At 39.8% G+C, this 20,124-nt stretch overlaps 1 protein-coding gene across 4 annotated transcripts in view; it reads left to right on the forward strand.

The window, feature by feature from the left end:
* The window catches only part of FOCAD (focadhesin), a 407,831-nt gene that overhangs the window by 147,042 nt on the left and 240,665 nt on the right, over positions 1-20,124 (forward strand). For 3 of the 4 annotated variants that reach the window (XM_075825910.1, XM_075825919.1, XM_075825901.1), the window contains one exon: positions 12,993-13,094. The exons of the other annotated variant lie outside the window; for it this stretch is intronic. In XM_075825910.1, coding sequence (XP_075682025.1) covers positions 12,993-13,094 — 102 coding nt within the window. The remainder of the gene's footprint in view (positions 1-12,992; positions 13,095-20,124) is intronic. 4 annotated transcript variants of the gene reach the window in all.

Below are 20,124 nucleotides of genomic sequence, written 5' to 3' on the forward strand. Positions count from 1 at the left end.
GCTGCAGAGGCAGTCACGTGGGATGAAGCGTCATCCCTGGAGGCCGACCTTCTGACGTCATCCTGATGTGCGTGACCGCAACTACAGCCTGTGATTGGATGCAGTGGTGACATGGATGAAACGTCATCGCTGGAGGCCGGACAGGAGGAAAGTAAGTATGAACTTATTATTTTTTTTTTATTTCATTAAAATTTTATTTTCCGAGCGCCGAGCATGGTACTGTCAAGGTTGCTGAAAGAGTTAACGCCGATCAGTGCAGCCCAGTAACTCTTTCAGCACCCTGGACTGTACCATGCTCGGTGCTTGGAAACGGGCACACGGATCCGTCAAAAACGGCCGTGAAAACGGTGTCGGAAGTGTGTACGAGGTCTTACTGGGTTTTTATAGTTCCACAGCTATCTTAATAGATTGCATATTTGCATAATGTTTTCAATAGCAATGCAACATCGTCACATACAGGCAATCACTGGTGAAGAAGATAGTAATAAGATGGCACGAAGCTTTGACCAGACACAAAGCGAGCTCCAGTTAGTGTACCTTTCGCTTAACAGTCGATTCTTGTCAGATTTGTATAAAGAGAACATGTATTCTACTGAAGAGTGGAATTGTCTAAAACTGCAATCTCAGCCAGTGTTGGCTCTTGAAGGTCATTACGTGTTTATCACAGTCTGAACGTACAATCAATTCACTTCAGCATTGTGCCGTTATTTCTGTAGAGAGTAATGGTAAAAATGAACCCGAGACCGGCTCAGTGTGTCCAGGGGCCTTCTGAACTTGAGCATGGCAGCACACAAACACTTCTCCCAATTTACCACACACAACTAGAAGGCCTGCTATTAATTTCTCCTAAATCGCTAATCTAGTGTAACATCCTGTTTCCTTACTGCTTTATTGAAGATTTTCTTCCATCCTTCCCCTGCATGGAGTAGTCTTATTTCTTCCCATGAAAAGCTTTATCTTCTGGATATAGAGGCTGGCCTACTAAATTATCCCTTATGCCATGCATTTAAATCGTCGCTTTCTTTGCCACTCAATCTGAGTGATTGCAGGCTGTTTTTTGCAGTTTTACTAACCATGGCTTTTTACCTATTCTTCAATTGTTTGATTTTCATTTATTTATAAAACAAATTTCTTTTACTATTTCAGACCGTTTAACCTATGTATGTAAGCTTTCATATTCCTTTATGGACCATTCCAAAAAGCAGCGGTTTTGTCAGTATTTGGGACTGAAGAAACACGTAAATGGACAATAAGGGCCCTTTTACACTGGCCAATTATCAGGCAACACTCGTTCCTGATAATTTTCCTGTGTAAACAGGGCAACGATCAACCAATGAACGAGCAAACGCTCGTTCTTTGGCTGCCTGTATAGTTTTAAATGCCGAAAATAATTATCGGAGATGTGCTGCCAACGTGATAGAAATGTATCGGAACGATCGTAGTACCGAGCACTCGTCCACATACTAGCTCTTTGTGAAAGGAGCAAAGGAGCGCCAATCAATGAGCTATCTCGTTGATCGGCGCTCATTTACATGGCCCCCGTTGGGCCATGTAAGAGTACCTTCTCCTTTTCAAACAACTTATGTTAATCGAAAAGTATACCTGATAAACATCAACTTTGTAATTTACTTACTGTTAAAATTTTGTTCTTTTATCCATGCAAAATCTGTGTGAAGTAACTTCCATTAGGTGTATCTCTTCCTGTAATCTGCTGTCTACCCCCTGTTGTCAAGCAATTCTTTCCTAGTTACAGACAGATTGCAGAAGGTGGGGTTGTGTCTCTCCACTGCCTGCCAATAGAAATCTATGAATAGGGGAAAAGGGAGGAGGGAGCAAAGACACACAGATATGCTGCCTATACAAGTCTTTGGAGAGGGGAGGGCAGAGGAGGGAGCAGGAGCAGAGTGAGTCAGACACAGAAACACTGCCTATACAAGTTTTTGGAGAGGAAAGAGGGTAGCAGGAGGAGAATGAGAAAGCCACACAGATGTGCTGCAGCTTGCTGGTAAGTGTTATATCTCACCCCAGTGATATACTGTCCGTGTGTCGGCCGCATTTCCCGGACCGAACACAGTGCAGGGAGCCGGGCTCCTAGCATCATAGTTATGTACGATGCTAGGAGTCCCTGCCTCGCTGCAGGACAACTGTCCCGTACTGTAATCATGTTTTCAGTACGGGACAGTAGTTCCATGGAGAGGCAGTGACACCTAGCGTCATAGATAACTATGATGCCCACCAGCTCAGAGAAAACTGAGAATTAGAAATAGTGAAAAAAAAATGCAGGCTACAAGTCATATAATTACCATAAATCGTGTTATTCATCATGTACACATATGACAGCTTATTCTGAAAAGTCCCCTGAAAAGTTTAATATGCTTTAAGAAAAAGCAAAGTACTAATTCTTGAGGTGGTCTTTTTTTTTTTTTTTTTTATAGTTTCATTGCTATGTAATGGCACAAGTAAGGTCAACAAATTGTACACAAACATATGCCTAATTTATATTGCCATTTTTGACCCTTCATTGTCATAGTCATTAAATAACACCCTTTATTTGTCCTGGTCAGGTGATGACCACAGGGCTTGTCACGGTACAGTTATCAGAGCTGGGTAATGTATGAGTCAAATTACAAGATACAAAATGACCCCACGTGAGTGCTAAGGCATATATAACTTTTTTGTATTTACCGATTGCCCTAGGGAAATAAAATTACCTAATTTCCACTACACTAGATATTTCATAAAACGTCACTTTTATTGAACCAAAATACAGCTCAAAAGGAACCCTTCACCAATAAACTGGTTAAAATTGATTATCCCTTCCTTTATTATATAGTAGGATATAAGTGTATATATACACAGTGCATTTGGAAGGTTTTCAGACCCTTTCACTTTTTTTTCACATTTTGTTATGTTGAGGTCTAAAGGGTGCTAAAAGAAAAAAAATCTAGTTTTTCCGCCTTCATTCTGCACTCAATAACCCCATAATGACAAAGTGAAAACAAAATTTTGCATGGTCATAAGTATGAGGGCCTACCATTTCTCTAGATCATCTTTGAAATGTTTCTACACCTTTTATTGGGGTCCACCTGTGGTAAATTCATTTGATTAGACATGATTGGGAAATACACACCCCTGACTATTTAAGGTCTCACAGCTGACAATGCATATCAGAGCAAAAACCAAGCCATGAGGAGGAAAGAACTGCCTGTAGAGCTCAGAGACAGATTTGTGTGGAGGCACAGATCTGGTAAAGGGTACAAAACCATTTCTGCTGCACTGAAAGTTCCCAAGAGCACAGTAGCCTCCATAACTCTTAAATGGAAGACTTTTGGAACAACCAGGACTTTTCCTAGAGCTGGCCACACCACCAAACGAAGTAATCGGGGGAGAAGTGCCTTGGTAAGAGAGGTGACCAAGAACCCAATGGTCACTCTGGCTGAGATCCAAAGATCCTGTGTGCAGATGGGAGAAACTTCTAGTAGGTCAATCATCACTGCGGCACTCCACCAATCTGGGCTTTATGGCATCTTGGCCAGAATGAAGCCTCTCCGTAAAAAACTGCCTGGAGTTTGCAAAAAAGCACCTAAAGGACTCCGACTGAGAGAAACCAGATTCTGTGGTCTGATGAAACTGAGATTGAACTTTTTAACCTCAATTTTAAACATCATGTCTGGAGGAAACCAGTCATTGCTCATCACCTGCCCCATACCATCCCTACAGTGAAGCATGGTGGTGGCAGCATCATGCTGTGGGTGTGTTTTTCCGGGGCTGGGACAGGGAGACTGGTCAAGGTTGAGGGAAAGATGAATGGAGCTGCTAGTAATGTAAATTTCCTGTTAATTCTCCCTAGAATATGTAGTTTATTTCTCACTGAATCTTTTACCCATTAGGGATATTGTTATTCCCGGTTACCATATAACTGTTGATATTTGGTTCATTCAGTATATCTGCATGAACTGAAGGATGATACAGATGTATCAATAATTATATGTCTAGTGCTTTCACACTTTACATTGACACTTGTTAATTTAAAGTAATTTGATAGACTGTATTATGTGTGTTTCACAAAAATTAAGGAAATCTACACATCTATTACGTATCTAACTTATTTGCTATTTTTTGATATTTTGTATAGCTTGATATTTTTATATTTCTTTTTAATGGAAGTATGTGTATATATATATATATATATATATATATATATATATATATATATATATATATATAATGTGTGTAATAGTAGATTTTTTCCTTTACAGTATTAATAATACAAGTAGAGCTCTATGACCCCACTTGTAAAACCGTAAGCACTGGGCTGTTTCTGTAAACTCTGCAATCCTGATCACCTGCACCAGGTACAGAGTGAGCAGTTCCAGTGCTGTTGGAGCACACTTGTCGATATGGCTACCAAATACCAGCCCTACGCGTTTCTTTACTAAATCTTCAGGGGCCTGCAGAATTAATCTATTAGACCTTCTAGCATACTAGAAGTCTAAGGGTATGTTCACACGATGAGAGGCATTTACGTGTGAAAAGACAGACTGTTTACAGCTGCCTCGTTTCACACGTAAATGCTCCTCGTAATTTACGAGGCGTCTGAGACGCTCGTAAATCTTGAGCTGTGCTTCATTGAGTTCAATGAAGAACAGCTCAAATTACGTGGCAAAGAAGTGCCCTGCACTTTTTTGCCGAGGCAGTTCATTTACGCGTCGTCGTTTGACAGCTGTCAAACGACGACGCGTAAATGACAGGTTGTCTGCACAGTACGTCGGCAAACCCATTCAAATGAATGGGCAGATGTTTGCCGACGTATTGCAGCCCTATTTTCAGACGTAAAACGAGGCATAATACGCCTCGTTTACGTCTGAAAATAGGTCGTGTGAACCCAGCCTAAGTGCGCAATGTACTAGGAGCATCGATTCATGCGTGGCGTGGACATAGATTGCTAGCCGCGGTTGTCGGCAGAACACGCCATCTTAGGAGGATTCACATTTAAATGTTCCCATTGGTATATCGGACAGCCGTTCTATCAGTGGTGAGCAATCGGTAAATTGACTGTGAACTAAACGATCCTTTAAAGAGGCTCTGTCACCAGATTTTCAAACCCCTATCTCGTATTGCAGCAGATCGGCACTGCAATGTAGATAGCAGTACCGTTTTTTTTTTTTTCAAAAACGAGCATTTTTGGCCAAGTTATGACCATTTTTATATTTATGCAAATGAGCCTTTCTTAAGTACAACTGGGCGTGTTTAAAGTTATGTCCAAGTGGGCGTTTATTGTGTGTGTACATCTGGGCGTTTTTACTTGTTTTACTAGCTGGGCGTTGTGAATAGAAGTGTAAGATGCTGACGAATCAGCATCATCCACTACTCTTCGTCAACACCCAGCTTCTGGCAGTTCACAGACACACAGCGTGTTCTCGAGAGATCACGCTGTGACGTCACTTCCTGCCCCAGATCCTGCATCGTGTCGGACGAGCGAGGACACATCGGCACCAGGCGACAGAGGCTACATCGACTTACCTGCAAACGCTGATGCTACTGCAGAATCAACTGTAGCCTCTGTCGCCTGGTGCCGATGTGTCCTCGCTCGTCCGACACGATGCAGGACCTGGGGCAGGAAGTGACGTCACAACGTGATCTCTCGAGAACACACTGTGTGTCTGTGAACTGCCAGAAGCTGGGTGTTGACGAAGAGAAGTGGTTGATGCTGATTCGTCAGCATCATACACTTCTATTCACAACGCCCAGCTAGTAAAACAAGTAAAAACGTACACACACAATACACGCCCACTTGTACTTAACTTTAAACACGCCCAGTTGTACTTAAGAAAGGCTCATTTGCATAAATATAAAAATGGTCATAACTTGGCCAAAAATGCTCGTTTTAGGGGTTTGAAAATCTGGTGACAGAGCCTCTTTAATGTTCTTACCCCTTCTAAATGTGATCAGTTGGTAAGGGGCAACTGCCTTGTTAAGATCTTTGTCAGCAGTTAAAATCTCCCAAAACTTTTTAAATATGGTCCTGATCTCCCTATGTCTATTATCGGAAGTTCCCACTATTCTGATCGGGTCTTTTACCTCCCCCTCCATTGATTTTTTTCGGAACCTATAAGTTGGTTCTATTATTGGATAATGCATTGTGATATGCATATCTGAGTGTTTTGTCTGGATAGCCTCTTATTTGGAACCTCTGTTGCAATTGTCTAGATTTGTCCATGTAGTCCCCTAGATGCGAGCAATTTCTCCGAAGTCTGAGATACTGTCCTTTGGGGATCCTCCTTTTCAGACTAGTTGGATGGTGACTGTCCCATGCTAGGAGACTATTTGTTGCTGTAGATTTAGGGAAGAGTGTTGTGGGCAAGGTATATAGATGACATTTTGATTGTCTGGAAGGACTCTGTTGATCAATTCAATAAATTTGTCAGTATATTGAACATATAAGGACTGGGTCTATTCTTCACTTCGGAGATACATGCAACGTCAAACAACTTTTTAGACCTAACCATCACTAAAACGGAGAGGGATAATTTGACAACCACCCTCTTTCGTAAATCTACTGCAACGATAATTCCAAGGTGCAAACTTCTGGAATACAAAAAGGAAGACAACAGCAGGGTGCCCCTAGTGGTCATATACAACCCCCAAATGAACGTCTTGAGAAAAATTGCTGCTGTTCTCCAACCTATATTTCACAAAGACCATAAACGAAAGGAAATATTCCCCGATTTAGCTCTCCTTGCATACAAACAGCCACCAAATCTAAGGAATCTCCTGGTCAGAAGTGCCATCTCATCACCATCAGAGACTGGCACTTTTCCTTGCAACAGTAGAAAATGCAAGACCTGTACCAACATCTTGTCATAAAACACCATCCACCTACCAAACACGCAACAGGACTATAAAATCACTGGCATGTTCTCCTGTACATCCTCCAGTGTAGTGTACATGATCCTGGGTACAAGGTGCATCAATAAAGGTATCTACATTGGAGAAACCATACAAAAACTACAAACCAGGATGAATCTTCAGACATACAATAAAACAGGAGGTGGATACACCCGTGGGAAAACACTTCTCTGGACCAGACCACAGGTTGGCAGATTTAAAGAGGCTCTGTCATAAGATTATCAAATCCCTATCTCCTATTGCATGTGATCGGCGCTGCAATGTAGATAACCGTAACGTTTTTTTTTATTTTTTAAAAACGATCATTTTTGGCCAAGTTATGAGCAATTTTATATTTATGCAAATGAGCCTTTCTAATGGACAACTGGGCGTGTTTTCTCTTCTTTCCTACTGGGCGTGTATTGTGTTTGTAACCTCTGGGCGTGTTTACTTGTTTTACTAGCTGGGCGTTGTGAATAGAAGTGTATGTCAGCATCATATGTCAGCATCATACACTTCTATTCACAACGCCCAGCTAGTAAAACAAGTATACACGCCCAGATGTTACAAACACAATACACGCCCAGTTGGAAATGAGAGAAAACACGCTCAGTTGTCCATTAGAAAGGCTCATTTGCATAAATATAAAATTGCTCATAACTTGGCCAAAAATGATCGTTTAAAAAAAACAAAAACGTTACTATTATCTACATTGCAGCGCCGATCACATGCAATAGGAGATAGGGATTTGATAATCTGGTGACAGAGCCTCTTTAACCCGTTAGTGACCGGCCCATAGTGTTTCTACGTCGGTCACTAACGGGCCTTATTCCGATGCCATAGACTTTTTACGTCGCGGCATCTGAATAAGTAAACAGCAGGGAGCTGTCAAATATCCCTGCTCTCAGCTGCCAGAGGCAGCTGAGGGCTGGGGGCGTCCCTGCTCTGCTGGGTGAGATCGATATTAGTATCGATCTCACCCGTTTAACCCCTCAGATGTGGTGCTCAATAGCGAGCACCGCATCTGAGTGGTTTTGGAGAGAGGGAGGGAGCTCCCTCTCATCCCACTGACACCCGGTGATACGATCGCCGAGTGTCAGTGTCTCCGATGGCAGCCGGGGGCCTAATAAAGGCCCCCAGGTCTGCCTGTAATGAATGCCTGCTAGATCATGCCGCAGGCATGACCTAGCAGATGCCTGTCCGTTTTAAATGGACAGACAGTAATACACTGCAATACAAAAGTATTGCATTGTATTATAATAGCGATCGCAGAATCGCATATTAAAGTCCCCTAGTGGGACTAGTAAAAAAAAAGTTGAATAAGGTTAATAAAAAAAAAAATGAAAAACCCACTTTTTCCCCTTACAAACTGCTTTACTATTAAAAAACCAAAATAAAGTAAAAAAGTTACACATATTTGGTATTGCCGTGTCCGTAATGACCCCGACTAAGGCTATTACATTACTTAATGTAAAAAATTAAATAAAAAACGACGGAAAAATTGCTGTTTTCTGTGAATCCTGACTTTAAAAAAATGTGATTTAAAAAGTGATCAAAAAGTCGCATCTACTCCAAAATGGTACCAATAAAAACTACAAGTCGTCCCGCAAAAAAAAACCATCATACAACTTCATCGGCGAAAAAATAAAAACGTTACGGCTCTTCAAATATGGAGACACAAAAACAAATAATTTTGAAAAAAAAGTGTTTTTACTGTGTAAAAGTAGTAAAACATACAAAAACTATACAAAGTTGGTATCGTTGCAATCGTAACAACCCGCTGAATAAAGTTATTGTGTTATTTATACCACACGGTAAACGGCGTAGATTTAGGACGCAAAAAAGAGTGGCGAAATTTCAGATATTTTTCTATTCCCCCCCCCCCCCCCCCCAAAAAGTTAATAAAAGTTAATCAATAAATAATATGTACCTCAAAATGGTGCTAATAAAAAATACAACTTTGTCCCGCATAAAACAAGACCTTATACAGCTATGTCGACGCAAAAATAAATAAGTTATAGCTCTTGGAATGCGATGATTGAAAAACATAAAAAATAGCTTGGTCATTAAGGTCTAAAATAGGCTGGTCATTAAGGGGTTAAGGTCTTAATACTGAAGGGTCATTTTAAAAACAGAATTTTTTTTCGGGAATTCAATCTAACACCAGTATTTATGAGCCACTACATGGACACACGTCACATCCACCATCAGACTGACTCCAGATGCCTTAACTCCTGAGTCATCACCCCTATAACCTTAGTTTTATGGCCCCGGCTTATCTTAATGATGTATCCCCTCATGTACTAATTGTCTTTGTGTAACATCTTAAATGTTGTGCTTTTTTCTAAGTCATTCATTTGTAAACCTGCCTGAAGAAGGGGCCTGTGTGCTCTGAAAGCCGCATATAGAACTTTTATGGTTAGCCATATACTTTTGTCTTTTTTGGCACAGAAGTATTTAACATTGCATTTTGTTTCTGGCTAACATGGTTGTACACTATTTTTTTACTGTACTTCTTGCAAAAAGAAATTAAATTTGTACATTTCCCCTCTGCTTTGGGTTAATTCTTGTGAAACACCCAAAAGGTTAAGAAACGTTTTAAATGCTGTTTTAAATACTTTGAGGGGTGCAGTTTTTAAAATGGGGTGATTTTATGAGGATTTGTATTGTATGGGACTTTCAAAGCCACTTTGCAACTGAACTGGTCGCTGTAAAGATGGCTTTTTTTCTGCTAAAGTTCTAAGCTTTGTAATATCCTAGAAAAATAAAAGGATGTTCAAAAACTGATGCCAAGTAGACATATGGGAAATATTGATTTAACAACTATTTTGTGGTATAACTATTTGTCTTACAAGCCGATACATTTAAATTGATTTAAATAAATTGATTTGTATCAACCAAATTTTACCAGTAACATAAAGTCCAATGAACAATCTCAGAATCGCTTGGATAGGTAAAAACATTCCAAAGTTATTACCACAAAAAGTTAAACATGTCAGATTTGAAAAATAAGCCTCTGTCAGGAAGGTTAAAAGTGGCCGCAGCGGGAAGGGGTTAACAATGAATTGGGGATGAAATTCACATCTGAATTTCAAGAAAAATCCATAAATTTACTTGTTTTTAAAATTTTAGTGGATTATGATGGCCATGTCCAAACTGGTATTTATCACAAGCCAACTTCTACAAATGACTTTTGACATTGGGACAAGCTGGCATCCTGCGGCTCTGAAAAGAGGTATACCGATTGGGCAGTACCTAACAGCCCGGAGAAATTGAACAGATGAAAACAATTTGAAATCTGAATGTGATAATCTGTAGCAGAGATTTCAAGAAAAGGGTTACCCCAAAAAAACTCTTAGACATGCCTATGCCAGGTCTGTAAGAAGGGACCTTATATAAACACCATGACCACAATAAGATGTGTGGGCAGAATTGATGGATGTGCTACTGAGGGGAATTCCATACTACTGAGTGTGTCTGATCTTGATCTAACTAAAGTGTTAACAATATACCGAAGTGTCACTTACTGACATAGTAAAAGTAGAAGTGAAAAGGAGAATCCAACAACTTGACTTAGATCCGCTATCAAAGGTTCTCTTTCCTTCGGTGCCCTTCTGTTGTTTGATTATGAAAACCAGAGTTTGCAAATCCCATTTATGGTAAGAAGCATACATCCATTTATGAATTGCCATAGTAAGGATAGAATGTTAGTCTCTTTTAATGAGATTTATCCACTCCATTCAGAAGTAATGGTTCACTCTATTTAAGAGGGTACTGCAAGCACACCAATATCTTGCTGCTACTGACAATCAATATGGCGTTCTGTACTGTGCAAAAATGCCACCATATTATGAAATACATACACTTCGATCTTGCCATATAACACAGGAAGGGATAATCAATCAATTTGAACCAGTTTATTGGTGAAGGGTTCCTTTTTGAGATTTAAATTTTATTTTGGTTGAATTATAGTGACGTTTTATTAAGTATCTAGTGTAGTGGAAATACAAATGTAACGAGACATTCACCTGTGTGTCCTTCACACGACCAGGACAGATTTTAACCCACTGGAAGCAAACAATGAAGGAATAAACCTTTTATTTGCTCAACAGTAAGTCTGGGTTCACACGAGCACATTACGTCCGTAATGGACGGAACGTATTTCGGCCGCAAGTCCCGGACCGAACACACTGCAGGGAGCCGGGCTCCTAGCATCATAGTTATGTACGATGCTAGGAGTCCCTGCCTAATCATGTTTTCAGTACGGGACAGTAGTTCCATGGAGAGGCAGGGACTCCTAGCGTTGTACATAACTATGATTCTAGGAGCCCGGCTCCCTGCAGTGTGTTCGGTCCGGGACTTGCGGCCGAAATACCTTCCGTCCATGGCGGATGTAATGTGCTTGTGTGAATCCAGCCTCTTTAACCCCTTCCCGACATCTGCCGTATATATACGGTGCACGCCGGGTGGGGGAGTATGGAGCGGGCTCACGGGCTGAGTCTACTCCATAGAGCGAGTGTGTCGGCTGTGTGTTACAGCCGACACTTCCGGTTACGAGCGGGATCACGCTTTAGCGCGATCCCGCTTGTTTAACCCGTTAAATAACGCGTTCAATAGAGATCGCGGCATTTAAATGACTAAAATCAGGGGGGCGAGCACTGTAACGTCTCAACAGCCCCCCCCGCGGCGAGATCGGGGGGAGCCGTTGGTTCACACGGCTGCCTGGGTGTCTGACTAAGTCCCCCAGGTCCGCCATCTTGGTACTCCTATGAAGCTCTGCCTCTGGCAGGGCTTCATAGGAGACTGTCAGAATCACGATATGCTGCAATACATTAGTATTGCAGTATATTGTGTAAGCGATCTAACGATCGCTGGTTGAAGTCCCCTAGGGGGACTAATAAAAAATGTAAAAATGAGTTAAAGTTTTGGTGTTGTTTTTTTTTTTTTTGTGTAAAAAAAACAAAAAAAACCCCATTTTTCCCCTAGAGCATAGCAAAAAATAAAATAAACGTAATTGGTATCGCCGCGTCCGTAAAAGTCTGAACTATAAAAAAAAAAAAAATGCGCCAGAATGTTAATTTTTTGGTCACCTCATCTCCCACAAAAAATGAAATAAAAAGTGATCAAACCGTCACATTTACACCAAAATGGTATTATTAAAAACTACAGCTTATCCCGCAAAAAAATAAGCCCTTATACCACTTAATCAACGGAAAAAGAAAGAAGTTACGGCTCTCGGAATTTGGCGAAACAAAATACATTTTCTTTTTTATACTTAGGTTTTTACTTGTAAAAGTAGTAAAATATAGAAAAAACTATATATATTTGGTATCGGCGTAATCGTATTGACCCATAGGATAAAATTAACATGTTGTTTTAATTGTACAGTGAATGCCGTAAAAATGGCGCGCAAAAAACCATGGTGGAATCGCTGTTTTTTTCATTTTCTACCCCACAAATAATTTTTTCCCCGTTTCCTAGTACATTATATGGCAAAGTAAATGGTGCTACGAAAAACTACAACTTGTCCCGCAAAAATCAAGCCCTCATAGGACTATATCGACGGAAAAATAAAGGTGTTATGGCCTTTGGAAGGTGGGGAGGGAAAAACGAAAATGAAAATCTGAAAAAGGGCTGCGGCGTGAAAGGGTTAAAATGAAGTACCACTGGAGGGAATAACATGATGAGGTACTTTTTATGTAGGCAATTACAGAATGAGAAATTCTTCCCTACAGTGTACATTTCGGAGAGCCTGCAACTACTGAAGCATTCAGGTGGGCCGGCAATAAACAGCATATACTGTAAATGGTGGTCTGTAATTTATGGACAGGTCTACAGGGAAAGGATTTTTGTTTTCCACCAGAATATTATTCGAACACCCGTTGGAACGATTGTGGTTCACCAGAAAGGTTCAAGGGAACAAAGATTTCTGCACCAAAGCTGAATATAGTATCTGCAGTCATTTTTTTTATTTGCTAGGATAAAATTCACACGAAATGGTTAATTGGAGCTGTAAATGCAACAAACTAAATGCACATGTGGCAAATCAACAGTTTTTTTCATTTAATAACCTTTTAATTTTTTTACATTTTTTTTATTTTTAGGAATCCTCCACATCCATTTATCACCATGCTTGAAAACAGACCCAGCTGTTGGCCTGTCCTTTTACAGCAGATCTCTACTATGTCTCCACAGTCTCCAGACTGGTAAGAACATCTGAAACACTTGTTTTGAATCAGTATGCTACCAATAACCCATAGGTGTCAGTAGAAATTTGAAGAGTAGCTTGTTCGCAAAATTAAAGCCTCACCCCACTTAAAGGTTATGTACACTTTTGAAATGTATTTTGTTTAACTAAATCAATGTTTATTTTGTGTTTTTGAGTCCGTCAGTTTAGCTGGACTGACTGCTCGGCTGAGAGCGGGTTCTGCATGTCTTTGACACGCAGGATCCACCTAATATCGATCACATTTAAGTTGATTGGACATTGTCAGTTCGTGTAGGGACAAAACCCAAACTTATAACATCTAGTTGTTATTTTATTCAAGCTTATCTTATAAGAATAACAGAGGAACAGAGTTCTAAGAAAAGCAGTTCCAGAATTGTAAGGGCTGGTCCACACGCTCCGGAATTGCCGGATTTTTTCCCGGCTGGAATTTCAGCCGTTAAAAACGCAGCAGAATACAGTAGCAGTATAGTGGATGAGATTTAACGAATCTCATCCACACGCTGTGTTAAATTTCCGAGCCGAAGTTTACATGCGGTGCATATTTTTCGGACTGCAGCATTTTAATTCCTGCTACAGAAAGTGGCCAGAATTGCTACGTTTTTCATAGATGTCTCCATCTCCTAACATTGGGAAAAACACAGCAATTTACGCACCATTTTCAGCCGTAAAAAAACGCAGGAAATGGTGCGTTCTTGCCGCAGCGGAAAGCCTTTGACTTTCAAAGGAATTGCTGCAAAAATTTTCTGCAGCAATTCCGTTGTGTGTGGACAAGCCCTAATTTCTCTGTACACAGTACTGTTTCATAAGGGACACCCAATCTCTTTAACCCTTTGGTAACCTGACTATTTGGGGATTTTTTTCAGTTTTTTTCATTGTCTCATTTCAAATGCCATATCTTTTATTTTATTTTTTTCGTAGACAGCAGAACAAGTTGTATTTTTTCATTTCACTATTTTGGGGTTCATGTAATTTATTGATGAAACTTTTATTAAATGATTTTTTTTGGGGGGGCTATTAATGGGAAAAAAACAGCCATTCTCTTAAATTTACAGTTTACCATGTGGTATAAATAACATAATTTTATTCTGCAGGTCGTTACGTTTATGGCAATACCAAATTTATATATATATATATTTTTTTTTATTTATTTTTTAGGTTACACAACTTTTGCACACTAAAAACACTTAAAAAAACAAAAGTATTTGTTGTCGCTATATTTTAAGAGCCGTAACATTTACATTTTTCCGATTATGTAGCTGTATGATGGATTACTTTTTGCGGGACGACTTGTCATTTTTATTGGAACCGTTTTGGGGTATATACAGGATGAACAGAAAACCGCAATTTAGACGTTGTTCTTGATTTGATATTTTACAGCGTTTTTGATGAGGGTTAAATAGCATAACAGTTATAGTTTACATTGTTACATACGCTATATCAATTATGTGTAGATTTGTCCTAGTTTTTTTTTTTATAGCAAGGCATCTTTTAACCCCCCCCCCCCCGACATTTGCCATATGGGTACGCCATGGAAAGCCATGACTTCCCGCAAATTGCCGTATCCATACGCCAAATGTTTGGCACCGGCTCAGAAGCTGAGCCGGTGCCCTCATCACCGGATCTCAGCGGTATCTTACAGCTGACTTTCGGCTGTAATGTCGGGGACCGAAATTAGCTTCGATCCCCGCCATTAACCCCTTCAATGCAGCGTTCAAACGCAATCGCTACATTTAAGGTTTTTGCAGCTCATCGGAACCCCAACAATGAAATTGCCGGGGTTCCGGTGGCTGCAATGGCAACCGGAGGCCTAATACTGGCCTCCCGGTCTGCCTAGCTTGGAAGCCGGTCAAGACCCGCCCGGCGGCGGATACCCCTAGATAATTTCCTTGCTGTGTGTAGTTTCTAAAATGTGGTCACTTTTGGGGGATTTCCACTGTTTTGGCACCGCAAGAGCCCTTCAAACCTGACATGGTGCCTAAAATATATTCTAATAAAAATAAGGCCCCAAAATCCACTAGGTGCTCCTTTGCTTCTGAGGCCGGTGCTTCAGTCCAGTAGCACGCTAGGGCCACATGTGGGATATTTCCTAAAACTGCAGAACCTGGGCAATAAATATTGAGTTGCATTTCTCTGGTAAAACTTTGTGTTCTAAACAAAAATTGGATTAAAAATTTATTTCTGCCAAAAAATATGAAATTTGTAAATCTCACCTCTACTTTGCTTTAATTCCAGTGAAACGTCTAAAGGGTTAAGAAATTTTCTAAATGCTGTTTTGAATACTTTGAGGGGTGTAGTTTTTAAAATGGGGTGACTTTTTGGGGATTTCTAATATATAAGGCCCTCAAAGCCACTGCACAACTGAACTGGCCCCTGTAAAAATAGCCTTTTGAAATTTTCTTGCAAATGTGAGAAATTGCTGCTAAAGTTCAAAGCCTTGTAACGTCCTAGAAAAATAAAAGGATGTTCAAAAAACGATGCCAATCTAATGTAGACATATGTGGGATGTTAGTTAGCAACAATTTTGTGTGTTATACCTGCCTGTCTTACAAGCAGATACATTTAAATTGAAAAAAATTCAATTTTTCGCTAAAATTGTTTTCACAATTAAATACTGAACATATCGAGCAAATTTTGCCAGTAGCATAAAGTACAATGTGTCACGAGAAAACAATCTCAGAATCGCTTGGATTGGTGAAAGCATTCCGAAGTTATTACCACATAAAGTGAAACATGTCAGATTTGAAAAATTAGGCTCTTGTCAGGAAGGTCAAAAGTGGCCAAAGAGGGAAGGGGTTAAAGGTAATGGTGTTTCATGTTTTTTTTTTTACTTGGGATTTTTTATTATTGTTTGAAACTTTATTGATCTATTCTCTTATTTTTTCAGTCCCTCTTTGGGACTTTACTATGCGATAGTTTGATTGCTTTTATAATACACTGCAATATGTCTGTATTGCAGTGTATTGCGTTCGTCAGTGTATGGACAGTTGTCCATATATGGACCATTATGTCACTGGAGTTTCCTACACAGGGCCGCAGGAAGCACCACTGTCCTCAGGAGGTGCTCTGCCCAAGGACTCTGGCCCTGGAGAAGCTCCTGGCATCACTTTCCATATATAGACAGACGTCAGTAGCTTCTCTAGGGCCAGAGTCGCCAGACAGAGCGTTAGATGTGAAGGGGACCTTAACCCCTTGAGGACCAAACTCATTTTGGCCTTCAGGGCCAGACCCATTTTTTCAAATCTGACGTGTCACTTTATGTGGTAATAACTTGGGAATGCTTTTACCTATCAAAGCAATTCTGAGATTGTTTTCTCGTGACTTATTGTACTTTATGATAGTGGAAAAATGTAGTCGATAAAGTCAATATTTATTAGTGAAAAATTGCAAAAATTAGCATTTTTCTAAATTTAAATGTATCTGCTTGTAAGACAGATAGTAATACCACACAAAATTGATGCTAATTAACATCTCCCATATGTCTACTTTAGATTGACATCGTTTTTTGAACATCCCTTTTATTTTTTCTAGGATATTACAAGGCTTAGAACTTTAGCAGCAATTTCTCACATTTTCAAGAAAATTTCAAAAGGCTATTTTTACAAGGGCCAGTTCAGTTGTGAAGCGGCTTTTAGGGCCTTATATATTAGAAACTCCCAATAAGTCACCCCATTTTAAAAACGTCACCCCTCAAAGTATTCAAAACCGCATTTAGAAAGTTTCTTAACCCGTTAGACGTTTCACAGGAATGAAAGCAAAGTGGAGGTGAAAATGTTCAAATTTAATTTTTTTTTTACAGAAATTCGTTTTTAATCTATTTTTTTTTGTAACACAGAAGGTTTTACCAGAGAAATGCAACTCAATACTCATGTATTGTCCAGATTCTGTTGTTTTTAGAAATATCCCACATTTGGCCCTAGTGTGCTAATGGACTGATGCACCGGCCTCAGAAGGAGCACCTAGTGGATTTTGGGCCTCCTTTTTATTAGAAAATATTTTAAGCACCATGTCCGGTTTAAGGGCTCTTGCGGTGCCAAAACAGTGGAAATCCCCCAAAAGTGACCCCATTTGGGAAACTACACCCCTTGAGGAAATTATCTAGGTATAGTGAGCATTTTGACCGCGCAGGTTTTTTGCAGAAATTATTGAAAGTGGGCCGTGAAAATGAAAATCTACTTTCTTTCAAAGAAAATGTAGGTTTAGCTAATTTTTTTCTAATTAACACAAGGACTAAAGGAGAAAAAGCACCGCAACATTTCTAAAACAATTTCTACCAAGTAAAACCATACCCCACATGTGGTAATAAACGGCTGTTTAGACACACGGCGGAGCTTAGAATGGAAAGATAGTCATTTTGGCTTTTGGAGCTCAAATACAGTAGGAATGGTTTGTGGAGGCCATGTTACATTTGCAAAGCCCTTAAGGGACCAAAACAGTGAAAACGCTAAACAAGTGACTCCATTGAGAAAACGACACCCCTTGAGGAATCCATCTAGGGGTGTAGTGAGCATTTTGACCCCACAGGTGTTTCATAGATTTTATTAGAATTGGGCAGTGAAAATTAAAAAAAAGACGTAGTTTTAGCTCAAAATTTTTCTCAACAAATAAAGGAAAAAATGAATCCCCAACACTTGTAAAGCAAATTCTCCCGAGTACGGCAAGACCACACATGTGGTCATAAACTGCTGTTTGGGCACACAGTAGGGCTCAGAAGGGAACGAGCGCCATTTGCTTTTGTCCCCGTACAGATTTTGCTGCATTTGGTTTCTGGGCGCTATGTCGCATTTGCAAAGTCCCATGGGACCAAAACAGTGGATCCCCCCAGAAGTGACCGCATTTTGGAAACACCCCTCAAGGTATTCACCTAGGTGTGTAGTGAGCATGTTAACCCCTCAGGTGTTTGCAGCACCGATTGCACACTTATTTCTGCCGGAGTGAAAATTGGATTTTTCCATAGATATGCCAATATGTGGTGCCCAGCTTGTGCCACCATAACAAGACAGCACTCTAATTATTATGCTGTGTTTCCCGGTTTTAGAAACCCCCCTACATGTGGCCCTAATCTTTTGCCTGGACATTCGACAGGGCTCAGGAGTGAAAGAGCACCATGTAAAATTGAGGCCTAATTTGGCGATTTACAAAGTATTGGTTCACAATTGCAGAGGCTCTGATGTGAAATAATAAAAGAAACCCCTGAGAAGTGACCCCATTTTTTTAACTGCACCCCTCAAGGCATTTATTAAGGGGTGTAGTGAGCATTTTCACCCCACAGGTCTTTTCCATAAATGATTGCGCTGCGGAAGGTGCAAATTAAAAATTTTCCATAGATATGCCAATTCAGTGGCAAATATGTCAGGCCCAGCTTGTGCCACTGGACACACACACACACCAAAAATTGTTAAAAGGGTTCTCCCGGGTATGGTGATGCCATATATGTGGATGTAAACAGCTGTTTGGGCACACTGTAGGGCTCAGAAGGGAGGGGGGGCGCCATTTGGCTTTTGGAGCGTGGATTTTGCTTGGTAATAGTTTTGTTTTGAGTTTTACTGGTGTTAACGTTTATAATGTGGGGCATATGTGAGCTGGGCAGAGTACATCAGGGGCATAGTCAGGTGGTATAATAATAAGGTAAAAAAAATTATCAAATAATCTATAGATGTGTGTTACGCTGTGACACAATTCTTGCTGCGCAGGCCGTTGTCGCACTGATAAATGTCCTTTCTTATCCCCCTTTTGGACCACACTCCGCACCTTTGCAGTTTGAGGAATTTTGCTGGGAGGTGTTGTCCTGGTATAAAATGGGCACTCTAGTTTCCAGCAGATATGTTTGGGCCTTCCCCTTCCTGGTTCCCTAATTTTAGTGCCTTGTTAATTCGCCTCTTGAAACAGAAGAAATGTTCCCCTCGGGCTGCACAACTGGATATTTTTCTTTCCTGACTTATTGGAGCCTTAACTTATTTTATTTTTTCATCGACGTAGTGGTATGAGGGCTGTTTTTTTTGCGGGACGAGCTGTAGTTATTATTGGTACCATTTTGTGGTAAATGCGACTTTTTTTGATCACTTTTCAGCCACCTTGCCTCCCAAAAAAAGGATAAAAACAGCAATTCTGCTATAGTTTTTTAGTCTTTTTTTTTTTTTTTTTTTTTAATACAGCGTTCACCATGCGTTATAAACTACATGCTACCTTTACTCTGCGGGTCAGTACGATTCCGGCGTATATTGTTTTTATAGGTACCATTTTTGGATACATGCAACTTCTTGATCACTTTTTATTTCAATTTTTGGAAGACAAAGTGACCAAAAAAAATTGCAATAATGGCAGTATTGTTTGTTTTTTAACGGCGTTTACTGTGCGGGATAAATAACATAATATTTTTATAGTTCAGGTCGTTACGGTCGCAGCGATACCAAATATGTATGGTTTATTATTTTTTTCAATAATAAATGACTTGATAAGGGAAAAAGGGGGAGATTGTGTTTTATTTTATTACTTCAAACTTTTATTGTATTTTTTATAACTTTTTATTTTAACTTTTTATTAACTTTTTTTACACTTTTTTTTTAACACTTTTCTTTAGTCCCATTAAGGGACTTGAAAATCCAACTGTTTGCTTGATCTAATACATTGCACTACCTACACCGCGTTCCAAATTATTATGCAAATGTTATTTTTCGCTGATTTTCCTAAATAGTCGATGGAAATGACAGTCTGTATAATCTTCAAGCCATCAACCGTTGGAGTATAATGTGAATTTTATTTAACAAATCTCCTAATGATAACAGATTTTTTTTTTAGAAGTAAAAACTCAAAATGCACGTTTTCACATTATTATGCACAACAGAGATCAAAACATTTTAAAGGTTGTAAAGAGAACTAAAATGGTAATTTGTTGAATTTGCCGCATCAGGAGGTCATATTTACAGAAGTCAAAAGCTCTTTCAATCAAAAAAACCTTAATAGGCCAAGCTACATGTTAACATAGGACCCCTTCTTTGATATCACCTTCA

This window comes from Rhinoderma darwinii, chromosome 1 (assembly GCF_050947455.1).
Source record: "Rhinoderma darwinii isolate aRhiDar2 chromosome 1, aRhiDar2.hap1, whole genome shotgun sequence".
Lineage (NCBI taxonomy): Eukaryota > Metazoa > Chordata > Amphibia > Anura > Rhinodermatidae > Rhinoderma > Rhinoderma darwinii.